The sequence below is a fragment of the Lipotes vexillifer genome, unplaced genomic scaffold, assembly GCF_000442215.2.
Source record: "Lipotes vexillifer unplaced genomic scaffold, Lipotes_vexillifer_v1.1 scaffold63, whole genome shotgun sequence".
In the NCBI taxonomy this organism is placed as follows: Eukaryota; Metazoa; Chordata; class Mammalia; order Artiodactyla; family Lipotidae; genus Lipotes; species Lipotes vexillifer.
In genome coordinates, this window is record NW_006784492.1 from 2,664,068 (window position 1) to 2,680,838 (window position 16,771).

General features: G+C 37.0%; 1 protein-coding gene across 1 annotated transcript in view; it reads right to left on the reverse strand.

Annotated features, from left to right (window-relative positions):
• Positions 1-1,526: 1,526 nt before the first annotated feature.
• NAA15 (N-alpha-acetyltransferase 15, NatA auxiliary subunit) overlaps positions 1,527-16,771 on the reverse strand; it is a 77,839-nt gene continuing 62,594 nt past the window's right edge. The window contains exons 16-20 of the mRNA XM_007456878.1: positions 14,927-15,035; positions 12,419-12,517; positions 7,088-7,234; positions 5,801-5,898; positions 1,527-4,449 (exon numbers count right to left, since the gene is read on the reverse strand). Of these exons, the coding sequence (XP_007456940.1) occupies positions 4,249-4,449; positions 5,801-5,898; positions 7,088-7,234; positions 12,419-12,517; positions 14,927-15,035 (654 nt within the window). The 3' untranslated portion in view covers positions 1,527-4,248. The remainder of the gene's footprint in view (positions 4,450-5,800; positions 5,899-7,087; positions 7,235-12,418; positions 12,518-14,926; positions 15,036-16,771) is intronic.

The window sequence follows — 16,771 nt, forward strand, 5'->3', positions numbered from 1 at the left end:
GTTGTTTCTAAAAATTTATACTTATTGAGGCCCAGTTGAAGATTTAGCGACAGCAGAAATCTTTATATCACAGATAGGAAATTTCCCATCATTTTCTCATCACCATCAATTTTTTTTTTCAGTTAGTTAGAACTGTACCACTTGTATGAAATAATACAGACCCTCAAAATAGACACCAAAAAATACATATAAAAAATGTAAGAGCTAGGGCCTCCCTGGTGGCGCAGTGGTTGAGAGTCCGCCTGCCGATGCAGGGGATACGGGTTCGTGCCCCGGTCCGGGAGGATCCCACGTGCCGCGGAGCCATGGCCGCTGAGCTTGCGCGTCCGGCAAGGGGAGAGGCCACGACAGTGAGAGGCCCACATATCGCCAAAACAACAACAACAACAAAAAAAAAAAATGTAAGAGCTAAATTACAGTCTTGTTAGATTGCCAAGTATCAACTTTACTTTTGCTACAAGAAGGCTTGAAACAAAATCTGTATTCTGCTTTTGGCACACAGAACCCTACAAAGAGCACTGAGGATTAAAATGCCAAGTTTATCTATAGTTGACAGTTCAGTAAATTCTAATTTAAATAGTACCAATTTTTTTTTCTTCTGGCTATAATCCCAGGATGGCATCGCTTCAGAGGCCAACTGGATAAACCAAGAGGCTGGAACCCTTAGACCCTCCCTCCTACAACACACAGCCTCCCTTCCCTTCTGCCCATTTTTACGTCACCCTAAGAGGGGCGTGTCCTGATGGAGGCAGCAGCGCCAAACAAACAGGCCGCGTGGGTAACCTAGAGTATGCAACAGGTAATCCTCTGGTTATCGGAGTGACAGCACTCTTCTGCAGAGCGTCCTGCACGCTACCAACATCCGCCTCGCAGGATGATGCACACTGAAAGCTGCAAGTGCAGCTCGACAGACAGTAATAACCTTTTCCAAAAATGCTTTATTGCTACAAGTTGTGAGGTTTCCAACCAACAAAACTGGAACAGAACTTAAGGTTTCAGCCCCCCACGGGGCAGCAGAGCCACTTCATGGGACTGTTTTTAATGTAGGTTTGGCAGTGGACCCAGCAAAGTTCAGATGACAGCAGAATGGTACCAGGAAACCTTGCCTGTAACCGCAAGAGGTGGAGCACAAGCTAGAAGAGGAAGACCACCTTCCATCTGAAGGATCCGTCTTCCTTTGAATCCTCTTAAAGAGTAACGTCAAAATTTAAGGCTGGTAGTTACTCAGACAAGTATATACGTATCTGGTAAGAAAATCCAACACTTCGCTTTTAAACTTTTTCCAAACAGATGCTACACGTGGCAACTGAAATATTCCTAGAAATGGGGTAGAAGACAGACTTCCCTGAATTTATCACAACCTACCTGAATCTAGACCACACTTTTCTGGCCTCTTCTTACAATCACAGCTTTCGTTTCACACCCCTAACAGCAATATACCACGGAGTACAAACAACACTGTGAAAAACAAGGGCTTGATGAAACCCACAGAAAAGCTATTCACTAATGTCGGGACTACTTTTAGTCATGCTATTAGATCACTTTATTCTTGTGCATAATAAATAGATACAGAAAAACGTTGAAAATGTTATGACTCAACTATCTAATTAAAGCTGAGAAAAACTAACCTAGTCAAATTTTAGTTTTTAAATGAGAAATGACAAGAGTGGTAAAAATATAAAGAAAAACAAAAAGAACTTTACTTCTCCTATGTTAATACAGGTCAAGGGACCCTTTCTTCTCAAAAGGGTTGATAACACCAGTTCTTAGCAATAGACATAAGGCACTTGTTTAGATTACAACATCACTGCATTTTCTTCCCACTTTTTTTTTTTCCTAACCCTGTTTTCCCCACAGTATCACTTGGAATAGAGTGAATGAGGCAAATGTGAGATGATCCAGTTGACACCACCCAGAGCAAGACAGTACAGTACAATGTTTTAGGGGTGATGTCTGCACATAAAATGAACCCTTGTCAATGTCCTCTGACACCGGACAATGTATCCACTATCAAGTAAACCTGAAAGAAAATAAAATATTTATTTAATAGTTCCAGTAAAATTGGGTTGGAATACAATATACAGGTTAGGAATTTAGCTCCTCGTGGGTGGCATCTGCATCAAGAGTTCTTGGTTCTTATGAATATTCATTCTAAGACAATCTACATCATTTGAACATTGTCAGGACAAATATATGAATTTCATTTCCGTATACAGTAGCGTTTAAACATAAGTCACACATACATCCCCTATCACATGGCTGGTGCCTCCTCCCAAGACCTCGCTGGTGGTAGAGGGAACACCAGTGTTCTCCCTCCACCACCAACAAGAATTTCAGTTGCCACTCACAGGAGAAGCTGGAAAAGGTTTTGTTTTGTCTTGCCATCTGTTAAGATGTTCCTGAGACAGGGCCAGTTAATAAAACATAACAAAGCACTGGAGTTCAGTCTGTACTTGTCTTTACATCTCTAAATCGTTAGACCGGGATGTGGAATGCAGGTCATGTACTATGAAACGTTGAGTTTAGCACACCTGTTCAATCAGTAAAAGGATCAGGTCTCCTGAAAATTCCCTTTAGAATATACTTTCTATAAACTAAAAAGTACCACAAAAGGTCAGTTATATATACAATCGATTCATTTTACTTAATCTCCTTATTTGCTGAGATCTTGCAGATGCAACGAGTGTTAAGCCTCTGGCCATAATTCTCAGTGTGTAGGGTTTAACATTTTAAGGCCCACTTTCTCAATCAAAATAGCAGTTCTCAATTTTCCTTTCAAATTACTCATTATATTCATAGTACCTGCTGCCATCCTGGCCCTCAGTGAAATCTTAATGCAGGAACACCACTACACTTGCATTATGTAATTTTTTGACACCAACACTAAGCCCGATCTAAAAATCTCCCCTCTGCACTAGCCTTACAGCACATTACACTGCCTCAGGCTTGCACCTCTGTTTCCACCTGTGTATTTTCACAGAAGCCCAACACATATTAGTTGAAATATTCACACAACTGTTTTTCAAAACAATTTATTGCATCATATTTGGTACCTTATGTTTGACAACAAAAAGGAAATTACATCTGTGACTGCAGGAAAAAGAAGCTGGTCTGTTATTGAAAAAAAAAAATCTTGGGCCCTTTAAAAATTACAAAGTCTTGGGCTTGCCTGAAACAACTGAGCAAGAAATATATTCTTAGAAATGTAGGGCTTCAAGTATTACAAACCTGTGACACTGTGGAAAAATTCCAGAGGTATCTAAACTGCAGCACTTTTTTTTCTGCATATCGTGAACAAGGCCTGCTGAGGTTTTTAACTGTTAGTCTCTTGATCGGTCATAGAATGGTAGTCAGGAGTTCTGCTCTTTAACTCCAAGCCATGGTAGATTTTCTTTTTTCACTCTTGGGTGAAAAAGTTCATGCTTGCTAATTAGTTGGTGCCACATCACAGTGCATGTGGTTCTTGCATTACAGTTTTAACAAGTTTGGCCAAAACAATGCTGAAAGGTTTGCATTGTTATTTTAGTTCTTCAAGTTTTAGTTAGAATTGAGATTGTTCCAACTGGTTCCTCCAGTTAAAAACTGTGGTACAAGAACACCAAACTGATCATGTACAGTGAATTTTGGAAACACAGCAAGTGTACTGAACACCCTCTAGGTTTCTTATCATTCTGCTTGGTATCTCTATGTCCCAGCTTCTGCAACATCAAGCATCTGTTGCAGGCTTCTCTGTAAATGGTGATTCACACTGCATACTTCCTATCGTCAGAATCAACCTTGTAACAAAATCAGTCAGATGCTAAAGCCCCAACACCTCTTTGTGCTCAGTGAAAGAATCCAGTGCTACAACAGCATTTCTGCTGTCTGAGATATAGTAAAATCTCACAAGACAGATTTAAAGTAATATTTCTGCCACACACCTGCTTTGTTAGCTGTAACAGCCTCCAGATTTTATATAAATTAGTTTAAAAACATGGGTGGGTAGGTAGGAATAGGATAAGGTATCTTTTTTTAATCCCTCAATTTTAGCAGCTTTTAATTTTTTAAGAAACTGAACCTATATCCTGTAATATGTTAGATATTTTATATATACTTTTCAGCAGGGTAAAAAACGTAAAACACTATTTGAAGGCAAGAACATTTACTCTTCTCATTGTGTGTAAGTTAGAGCAATGCAGCAGGTGCGTGACAAAAATATTATACACTAGATATGGTCCAAAGTCATTCCATTTGCTTGTTTAATGATGCTCAAATTTCATTGGCCAGTTCTTCAGTTTCTGCAGAGCTATCTCCATTAACTGTGATCTTCATATCCTCTTCATATCCAGGAGGCATGAAAGCCAAAGCGTAAGGGAAAAGCTTATGACAATTTGCTCTGTAAACTTCAGCAGCTTCTTTACAGTCTCCTAGGCTACCATCACACAAGGCTTCTAATACCTCCATACATGTCTAAAGAAAGAAAAAAGGTCATGTTATAACTTGTCAAAAAAGAGAGAGAGATTTTACTGTGAACTTATGAGACATTTCATTAACAAAAGATTTCCAAAATAAGAGGCGAACATACATATTTAAGATACACAAAAGCATTTACTCCCGCTCTGCCTTCCATTAGAATTAGTTTCTTCAGAACTGCAGGGTTTATACAAAAGGATGGCTGTTTAAACAGGGCCAGGACTAAGGTGGGACAAGCAAGGTGAGTGGGGTGCTACATCTAAAGACACTCAGCAAGTAACCGCTGGCAACCTTGCCTCAGCCTACCCGGCTCTGTGTATAAATGTTGACATTTACATGCCATTATCAATTACTTTAAACTTTTCAGAGGCTTAGAGCCAGTTGGCAAAATCAAACATTGTTTTTCAACCCTGTATTCAAATTAAAGAGAACCGTAGGGTATGTCCAATGACGAAGCAGGGAAGAGAGTCTCAGAAACACAAAGGGTATATATGCAAGAAAAATTTGTTCATGAAAACTGATAATTCTTTCAACCAAACCCTTATGTAGGTCTGCTTATATTTTTAAATGATTCATGTTGACTTGCATTTCTCATGTTTTCTTCCTTTACCTTTTCACTTGGAAAATACTACAGTTGCTGGATATATATAGTACCCCACAAACTCTGACAGCCTAGAAAGGTTCTAATCTAAATGACACGTTAATTAGCATGCAAGAAGTAAAAACTTTCTTTCTTAAACATATTTACTTCATTTGCTATTAAAGGAATATATTAAACTGTCTTTCAGCAAGTGCTTTTTTATCTGCCCAATTATCACAAAGTAGCTGTTCTTTGTTTTCAGCCAAAAGCAGAATGTGTATTTTGCAACACACCCATATTATCTTTTACTCTACTCGATTACATGTACACTGCAAGCTGTAAAATGAGCATTTTAATTTAATTCCTGGTAAATACATCTTAAATACATCAGAATTGTCACTAAAACCACTGCTTGCTCAGAAATGTATAGATACGAACTGAGATCCAAAATTAATTAACTAAATTAGTGTATAAAACTTTACCAAAACAAATTTCTTAAAAATATTATTCAAAATGATCATTCTTATTATTCAACTAGATGTGAAACTAGTTACTGTATGCCAAGTAGCCTGCCGTATGTGTGTGCACACATACACAATCTTAAATAAATTTAAGAGAAGCTCAGTTTCTGAGATGGATTCACAATAGTTTGGAGAACAGTATGCATAAATAACAAAAAAACTATTTGGTGAGAATTCTTCTCTTGGTGAAAGCAGAAACAAGAAGTAGTCTGGTACTCTTACAGAGAGATTGTGAAAAAGTCTTTACCTGGAGGTTTCTGTTAGTGAGGGATTCATCAAGTGTTGTTGCCAACTCTATAGCTCGTTTCTGACTAGATGGATCTAAATAATATACCATTTTGGCAGCTAAATGAGAAGGAAAAAGGAAACTTGTTTTATTTCAAGATAAAACCAGCATTTTATCTTCTATCCATTCAACTATAAAATGCAAGGTAGGGGTCCTGTAGTTAAGATTCTGCGCTTCCACTGCAGGGGGCGCAGGTTCAATCCCTGGTTGGGGAACTAAGATCCCACATGCCGCGCAGTGTGGCCAAAAAAAAAAAAGCAAGGTACATGTGCACACAGAGTGTGGCACTTTATTAGAAAAATGGGAATAACCATTTGAAATATTGTTATTAAAAAAAAAAATCCGGAGACAGTAGACCAGAAACGGTCTAAGTGCCCAAACTAGGAGAACTATTAAGGTAAGAGAGACTGTGAAGAAACACAAATATTCTAATAATAGTTGTCTTTGGGTGGTGGGACCATGGATAGTTTTCTTTCGAAAATGAGCATACTTTGGGGTTGAGGAGAATACTTCAGAGAGAGAGAGAGAGAGAGAGAGAGAGTGAGAGAGAGAGAGAGAGAGAGAGAGAGTGTGTGTGTGTGTGTGTGTGTGTGTGTGAGTGATAGCATGTGTGTGTGTGTTTGAGGGGGTAGGGGTGTGGGAGATACCCAACCTTGATGGCACGAGCCAAAAAAACTGAATTCAGAATTCCACAAAGGCATATACAAAGCTGCTGGGCTTCTTAGCCAGGTATTTAAAAAGCACACTACTAAAGCACTACCCATGCAGTCCCATCAAGTCCAGACTTGGCTCATTAGCACAGACCCTTGCCAAATGACCCTTGCCCGTGAGATGGTTTCAGGAGTGCAGCACTGTCAAGTCTGATATCTTATAAAGCATCAAAAATGAAAGGCGATGGGTTGTATCCAAGTGAATTTTAAGAGCATGTTGATGACAGAAAGAAAATAAACAGAAAGATCCTCCCTCACTGTATGGAACGGATAGCTAAATTCAGTTTATACTTGTTTCTTTGTAATGCCGATGCAGAACCAGGAGAAACTACTGGCCTTGATTCATAGTAAAAATTTTACCTAAGAGATTAAAAAATTTATGAGGCATATTTAAGCTGCCTGTTTTCATGGGAATAAAATGTGACATGTACGCATTTGCCTCTTCCCTGCAAAAAATGTGTAACCTTGTCATTGATCCATCATAATAAAAACTGAAGTTGTTTCAGAGTCTAAGATAAGGACAAAATAAAGTGATTACCTGATAATCTGTGTGGCAATGAATCAGAATTCCTTTTCAGAAAAGTTTCGTTAAAATTCTTTGGATTCGTTGCTCCAAAAAGACGATTCATTTCTTGTTTTAATACTGTTCTAACTGTATCAGGTAAATCTTTACTTTCACACACTGCTGAACAAATTTAAAACAAACTCTATTAGCAGTTAGATACTGATAAAGTTCGTAGGAATTAAAAAATTATCTACCTGATGAGGCCAATGAAACAAAGCAATTTTATATACAAAGACTAGATAAACCTACTGATAAGTCACCATTTAAAGAGCTAATCTATATAAATTTAAAGAATGTGTATCAGCAGAATAGTCTAATGATTTTCTAAAGGCTATCAAAGACATTTCATTGACAGATGATTCGTTTCCAGAAAAGAATTCTGTACTGAAAACAATATAGATGCTGAAAGACAAAGTACCACAGCCTTCTAAGCCCCTAGCAGCTGCCCCCCTCAACTTTAAAGGGAGGTCATAACATAGGGGCTTGATGGCACCTACCTGGCAAGTAGTGTCACAGCAAATATGGAGTGCAGAAGACAACAGAATTTTCCTCACCCTCTCCATCTTCTTCTATACCCAAGCAAGCCATTACAAATTTACCAATTAAAAGAAGTGGTCATTGACCTTTATTTTCAGTGATTATGTGAGTTGAGCTATCACTGTATAATAAATTCCGAAGGACCACCGAAGTATTTTCCTGTAATGTATACACTGTATTCATCATATTCCCAGGCTTTGGCATTCAGGGATGGAAAAACTGGCCCCCAACCTCCCTGGGTTGAATCCTAGTTTAGTTTTGTTTCATTATTATTTTGGTATAGAGAGACAGTCTGGAGCTTTGAGCCAGACAGACCTGGGTATGAATCTAGGCTTGGACAAATCATAACCTCTCTGAACCTCTTTCTTGATCTGTGAAACTGAGGTGATATCTAACCCAGAAGGATCACAGTAAGGAAAAGCTATGAACAAAATAGCTAATGATATAATAGGTATTCCATTCCAAGGTACTATTTTTGTCATAGATTGAAGAAAAGATAGATAGATTTTCCCTTACGATTAGGAACTACTGTTGGTGGCTTTCAAACTCTGACTACAACTAAGCATCTGTACTCTGATGAACATGTATCCTATATACATACCTTATTGCGGGAAATGAAAGTTTCACAGAACACTGACCCTTAATTTGTGCAACACATGCTTGGATCTTCCACTCTATTTCTATTTTAGGTTTTCAAATGCTGAAAATGACCCAGTAAACTTCTTTCATGGTCTCACTAATGGATCATTACCCTAAGTTTAAAGAACACTGAACTCCTGAATAGCAAACATCCAAATGAAATATTCTACACATAATTAGTAACTGAATATTTGATTGATATATGCCCTTTGTTGGTTGAACAGCATTTCTTCTATCATTGTACAGAACTGCGTAGTTCAAATAAATGAGCTACTAATTAAATAATTTAGCTTAACCTCCATTATGGCTGTATTTGCAACTTGGATTTGGCAATTTATCAATATCCGTCTTTCGGAGAGGAACTGGCACAGGAGTACCGAGAGAACCAGCAGAAAAATTGTTAAAATAGGTTATAGCCAATTACAATGAACATTATGTCAACAAACAGGGGTCATCTATAAAATATGTTATTTCCATGGGCCTTATTGGTTTGCTTGAAATGCTTTCAGGATACTTTGCATGCAGATAGGAAACTAACTGTATAGTTTACATTATAGTTGGAAACTACACTTTTCATGTTTTTCATTACTTTCATTAACTTGTTTTCTTCAGATTAAACATCTCCCCAGAAAAATCAAAACTGCTTTAAAAAACGACTCATACAATTTTAAAAAATACATAAATATGTATCTCTTGGGATGCATCAAAGAGGAAATATTTAATAACTCCCAACATCGACTAACAGCTGTTTCCTTTTTGGGGGGTATTAATAGTTTGTATTAATAAAGCAATTCTTTGTTTAACAGACAAAAGGAATGTTTCCAAAAACATTCCCTTACTAGTTCACAAATTGTTTCTGGCCAACTCAATTTTCTCCCCTAAATCATGTAGATTGGAACTGTAATTTCCAGAAAGATATTAATTACAATCAATCAACCAACCAACCAATCAATTCTACTGTAGCAAAAAAAAATTTTTTTAACATTATACACCAATGAGGTGAGGAATTTATCTACCTACCTACCTATCTATCTATCTATCTATCTATCTATTTATTTATTTAGCTAGCTGGCTGGCTGGCTGGCTGGCTGTCTGCGCTGGGTCTTAGTTGCGGCATGCGGAATCTTTTTGTTGCCGCGTGTGGGATCTTTTAGTCGCAGCATGCAGGATCTAGTTCCCTGACCAGGGACCGAACCCGGGCCCCCTGCACTGGGAGCTCAGCATCTTAACCACTGGACCACCAGAGAAGTCCCTGTAGTAAAATTTAGAATGTCCTATGGAATTCTATATAAGGAAGTTCCACCTGTACCTTTAAGAAAAGGGGCAGCCTCAAATGCCGAAGATTTATTAGATAAGCTTTTATGGCTGAAGACTAATGAAGGGCGGGGAGTCAATCTAAAAATCCTTCGAAATTGATAAAAACTAACCAAAAAATACTGAGGTCTCAAGAAAGTAAAAAATCTCAAACTACCTAATTATCTTCCATGATACAATAATAAGTCCTGTGAATGAATCAAGAAAAAGTAATAACTGTGGGTAGGGGAATAAAACCTCTTCTAAGAGGCTTATGATTTGAGTCCTCAGATATCCTAAAATTAAAATCATGTTTGGTTCGTGCTATTAGCTTATTAGCAGATTAAATAAACCTAGTAATCACCAATAGTTAAAAGTCACACTGAGGAAGGGGTTGATTCTTAGCAAAAGGAGTTTCCCTGGGTTCCCAGGCTAGCCAGCATTTTTTGCTAATTGTGTAGAGTATGTTCATATTTTGTGTGAGATAATGACTCTACTCACTACTAGGTTACAGCACAAGTGATTTACTACTCAAAACGACAAAATAAATAAATGAGAGCATTAATTAAGCAAGGTGGTTTTTTTGGGGGGGGGGGGGGGGGAATACATAAGTATGGAAGAAAAATAATCTGCAGGGAAAAGGAAGAAATGAGTTTGTACAAATGAGAGGAAAATGATGTAAGATTCACGGTAGATCAAAGTGATCAAATATTACTAATTTTAAAAGCATTTAAGGGAATTTAAACATATAAGACAATATTATAACAACTGAATACCTAAGCTCCTATCTTTTACTTAGAACTGACCAGAAATATAATTAAAATTGCTTTAAATTCTACAACTTAAAAAAAAAAGTGAAAAACTTCAAAGTGGTAATATCATCCTCCTAATTAAAAACGGGGGAGGGAATACCCTATATAGTAAGTGACTCCGTGTAGCAGTTATTATTTACGTTGGTAGTACAACAACATTCTGGAGACTTGGAAGGTGCCCATAACCATGCTAAAATGAACATTCACTTAGAGGAGTCTCTACAACTGATAAAACAAGTGTGGAGGTACTGTTTTTACCTCCATACTCTCTGGAAAGGTGTTACTTGTGAGCATTTCTTTGTAAAGAAGTTACTACAATATAACTTAACATGACAAATGTGTTCCTGAAAAGTTACTTCAAAATCAAATCTTTTTCTCAAGAACCAAATATATTAGTTAAAGGAACCCTGTGGGTTATAGTAACGAAGATGCCTAAATCTAGTGAAAATAAGGATGACTTTGTAAATCTCTTCCTGACAGTGATGTCGGCTGAACGCCTGGAGCAATGGGCACAGCTAACATCAACTCCGCTCAGTCATTCTAACTTTGAATGCCAGGACCATTCTGCCTTCGTTCCTCTGAAGTCCATAAGCATTTTAATTTTCTGAAACAACTGTTGCAAGAAAATGGTCATTATGTTCATCAATCCACACACTCATTACAAGCAAATACATCTAAATATGCCACTTTTAATGTGTATTTCAAAGGATGTGTATTTCTAACTCCATAAAATTTATATGTATTATTTTATTACCTTTCAGGAAAGAATTGACTATATAAAAACAAAGTATGTATATATTGAAAATAGTTTAAATGCACTCCATTCTAACTGAGAATGAATTAAGACTTGTTTCTAGCCTTAAAAGTTATTTTTAATACAAAAAAAAAGGACACTAAAAAGAAACTCCCTTATTTTCTCTAAATACAGCAATTATTTCTTCTATTTTCTATAATGTGGTTACATTATTTATTACTTCAGAATTTTTAAAAATTGAGGAAAATTTTTCTATGATTCAGTTTCTGTAACAGGAATCATTTTTTTGATAAGCATAAATATGATTTAAATAAGGCTTTACTTTTTCTTAGAAGTCAAAACCATGTTCTTAATTGGGACAATTTAGCATTTTTCAAAAGAATGACTGGGATGCTTGGTTTAATCTCATTATTTTTATATGATGTATGGGTTCACATGGGGCTAAGTATTCAGTAATGAGATAGCTAATTTAATAGTATTTCCAAATTCTGCAGACTGTTATATTAAAGATTCAATTTCTCCTTATCCAGTCACTTAAAAAGAAAAACAAAAACAGCACTACTTGACTACAGGAGTACTTTATTCTAGACTTAAAGCTCTTGTAGTACAAAGAGCAATATAAAGCCTTGGGCCCTCAGCCCTGCTTCATTACTATTATTGATGTTATCTTGAATAAGTAATTTAGTCTTCTAGGGTCCCAGGTTTCTCAACTATAAAAGGAGAGATAATTAGCATAAAATTCCACCTTTCGTCCTCTAAAATTCTGTAGCTTTACCTCGCATTAAAACTATAATGTACGGATCTTACTGTCTAAACATTTGAAGAGTGCAACAACTGTTTTAAAGTTCTTTTTAACCTGTATTTAGTGACAAAGATTTTATGACTCAAATAACTGTGCTAAAGACAGAGATAAATGAGATAACTGATCAATTTCAAAGAGCTACTTTAATTTTAGAACAATTTACTAAGAAGTTTTACATAATGAAATATGATTCAAAAATTCAACTTATTAACTTTTTAGAAACAGAAATAAAGGTGATTCTCAAATATTTGGACTGAATGATTCTATGTCAAAATCAGGTAACATTTCTAGCCTGAAAATAAAGACCTTTACCACAAAGAAAAGAACACTTTTTCTTCCCCCTCAGCTAATTTAATACACAGCAGCCTTAAAATGATTGAGTTTATGATAAACTTGTACAAATCACTTATACAGTCACTATCAACTACTGCAGTCAAATACTTAAGTAATGGAAAACAAAAACATACCAGTACTAAAGAGTCGAATCATACATTCATGAAGCCAGGGATGACTAGAATCAATAGCAAATGCCCTCTTTACTGATTGTAGCATCAAAAGAAACTTTTCTATAAAAAGAAAAAGATATATTTTGATCATTTGATAAAAAGAGATGTCCTCCTTTGGAGGACTAATTTCTTACAAATAGAAAAACTCATTTAGAGTCAATCACATCTGAACTGAAACATATGACTAAAAGCAAATGATTTCCTCAGATTAGCAACATTAGCTAATATTTTCCACACAACATTCTTTAAGAAAAAAAGGTTTTATTAAGTATAAAAAATTTAGATAGCATTCAACATTACCTGAACTAATGCCATATAAACAAGAAAATTTTGAAGCCATTTCATTCCCTAACCTCTTTTTTGTAGTCAAATAAACTAATTTTTCCCATTACTTAGAAAACTTCATTGTTTACGCTTGAAACTAATATTGTTTATGCCTTTCTTGTGTTTTGTGACACATGAAATGGTTTCCCTTCCACCTGACTGTTCCTCCCCTGTCAATCCCTGGCTTCTCTTCCCCCTCAAAAGGTATAGTATTCAACAAGGTTATGTCCTTAGTCATTTTCTAATCTTTCTCAATGCTATCTCCTCCCACCCCATCCCCCATGTTCTCCAAGCTTCAGTAGTGTTTCCACCTGATGAATGGAAAATTGCACCTGAATACTCACCACACTTCCAAGTCTCATCCATAAACACCTCTTTGTTAAGACTTCCCTAGTTTGGTATCATTCTCCAAATATCAAAATTCAAACCCTTGAATTCTGACAATTCCTTTTCCCTTACCCCCTACACTCAGAAAGCTAAAAATACTGCTATGCCCTTTGTCATTGCCCATTTCACACTGTTGCAACTCTGGAGTGATTCAGAGGTTAGTACACAGCAAAGAAGCCAACTGAATGGAATTTTCATTGCCTTTCACCACTTAAGGCAGAAGGGCTTTTGTATTTTATACTCTGGGGTTCCATGCAAGAATATTTGTTTAAAAGACAGTTGTGTTGGGCTTCCCTGGTGGCGCAGTGGTTGAGAGTCCGCCTGCCGATGCAGGAGACACGGGTTCGTGCCCCGGTCCGGGAAGATCCCACGTGCCGTGGAGCGGCTGGGCCCGTGAGCCATGGCCGCTGAGCCTGCACGTCCGGAGCCTGGGCTCCGCAACGGGAGAGGCCACAACAGTGAGAGGCCCGCGTACCGAAAAAAAAAAAAAAAGTTGTGTTAACTGTTAAAAGTTTTTAAATTACTTGACTATTTATTAAACTAATTTTCCAGATTATAACAAAATCATTGTGGAAAATAGAAAATATAAAAAAATATTTTAATCACTCAAATTCCATCAAGAGACAATCTCTTATCTTTTGATCTATTTTCTTCCTGGCTACTTTTCTATTTTACATACTCATATAAATATCTTAATAAAGATTAAAATCAAACTATAGCTAGTTCTGGATCTTATTTTGAAACGTTATATAGCAACCTTTTCCTGGCATTTGATAAACATGATTTTTTAAACTTATTTTATTTATTTTTAAATATTTATTTATTTTGGCTGCACTGGGTCTTAGTTACAGCACACCAGACCTTCATTGCAGCATGAGGACTTCTTAGTTGTGACATGCATGTGGGATCTAGTTCCCTGACCAGGGATGGAACCCAGGCCCCCTGCACTGGGAGCATGGAGCCTTCCTTACCCACTAGACCACCAGGGAAGTCCCAGCATGGGTACTCTATAGAGGTACGATTTTATTCTATCTTGTTTAGCAGGACAGTTACACTGTTTGGAGCAGTGACTTGTTGTCAGATGTTACTAACCAGTTTCTCTTTCCTTCAATATGTATCACCTCGGTGATAAACTTTTTTTCAATGAACCACTTGGATTACATAAGAATTCTATGTATATAAGAATTCTAAATCTGGTAACCTACAAGATTTCTAAATCTGGTAACCAAGATCCTCCATTTATCCTTTATGTGGCTCAGGCAATACAGATAACCTCAACATTACTTACACACACTTGTGTTTTCTTCATGGATACTCTTCCCTTCTGTGCATCTTTTCTTTTAGAAGTATGGTACATTCTTCAAGATACACCTCAAACATCACATCTTCTATTTATAACAATGGCTAATAGCTGACATTTATTTAATGCTTACTGTGTATCAGACACTATTCTAAGATCTATGTGTATTATGTATTTACTAAATTTTATCCACATATGAACATGATAATGCCTGTATTTCACCTTAATCCTGGTTATATACTGTACATCTATTTTTGATGCTCATGTCCTAGAAGAAAGAGATAATCACATCATCGTACTTCCCCACAGCATGTTGTAAGCAGGAGGCATTTCTGTGAGGAAGCCGCACCGGCATTTGCCAAAACACCCTACAGTGGTGAGGCTATCAGAACTGGGTGACTGTAGCTAAGAAGTTCCGTGATCGATCTTATCAGGGCCACTGTACCCTAATTGCCTACCTTTCCTAAAGTAAATCTCAAAGGCAAAAAGATGAGTTTCTATCTTGTTCTTCACCAAGTTCTTCAACGGAGTTAAAAATTTAATAGCTTCTTCCAATGGAGTTTCAACCTAACAAAAATAAAAGATATTATACAAATGGAAGCAAGATTTTGGGGGGATGTGAATTTACTCTTTCTATCAAAAACACTTTTTTGCTAAAAATCACTTACCAGTCGCCCAGAAATACACCGTCACATTTCACCCACCCGTAATCTAAAGGAAGAGGATTCTGAACTCCTCACCGGGTTTTAAGTGTTGGGATTGTGCGTTGTCTCTGGAGAGAAGCTATCCAACAAGTAAGGAAGATTAAATAGAACCAAAACCAGGAGAAGAAAGACAGTATGAGGAACAGGTAAGATAGCCAAGGGGAAAAAAGACAGAGAGGGGAAGTGAAACAGGATGAAAAGGGCTTAAAAACTGTAGAGGACATTGAAGAATGAGTGAATGCTGAGTATAATCAAGCTACCAAAAAATAGTACGATATCCACTCTGTTGCTTTGTTCCACTACAAATTCTACAGAAATCTACATTTATTCAAATGCCATGCTATTGGTGAGATGTCACTGGAAAAGATTTATATTTATAGAACTCTGTCTCTACCGCCCTTCATTAATTATAAAAATGTACTAATTACATATCTGTGATATTACTGGGCAAGTATGATGCTTACTAGATAACTGTGCTACTCTACTCCTAGACTGAGTACGGAGACAAGACTGTTCTCTGTAGACTGGGGTGGAGGTAGGTAACAACACTGTATTTATCAGAAGGGCACTGAACATCTGGGTCCTATATTCACCTTCTCTCATCACAGAGGCAATAACAATTTACCCTCAATGGAATTCGGATATGCCATATCTGCCCAACATGCTTCTGCCAGTACAGTAAATTGTGGTTTCACCAACACATTTTCCAGCCAAGGAAATTATTTAATAGCATTAAAAGCAAAACAAAAGAAAACAAACAAACAAAACCAAGTCAAGCCATAAACGGTGTTTATAGGATTTTTACCTTGTACTAGTATGTAAAGCACTAGCCGTTATTCTTAAGGATATATGCCAGAAATCAATATATGACAGCATCACTCTAATAGTTGTAGATATCAAGAGACAGAGGAGAAAACAAGGGCCCTCATAAGTATGCCTTTCTCACATTTGTAAATATTCTGCTTCTTATTCCCATGACTCTATGCTCTACTGAGTTAGAATCTGTGGTAAACAGGGGAGGAAACAGTTACCAGGGAAAGGTAGAGAGCTGGAAACTGAAACTGCCACCCAGGTACATCAAGCTTTTCATTCCTCAAGAGGTACAGATGGAAATGAGGGTCACTGTATTGACCACGATAATTTACTCCAGGGAGATATAGCTGTTATTATTATAAAATAGAAACAAAAAAGGATATTGGGAAGTGGAATCAAGCATCTGACAAGCATTACACTGACTGAAATCAAGTGTCTGATTTGGAAAGGAAAAAGAGAGGAATGAATTCTGTCTGCAGTTCTCATAAATGAAAACATACGCCCCCAAAGGAGATGTGGGTCTCTTGCTCCCGCATGCTCCTCTGTGACTTGCACAGGGAAGATTTGTCAAGCTAAATCTAAACAATAAAATATAGGTGCATAACCAAAATAAAGCTAACTGCATTTCTACATTTACATATATACAGTGCAGTAGAGGGTGGTATAAACAAAAGCATATAAATAGGGATGATGCTCTACAACCAGTGCTTTAAGATTAAAAAAAAAAAGTCAGGGCTTCCCTGGTGGCACAGTGGTTGAGAGTCCGCCTGCCGATGCAGGGGACGC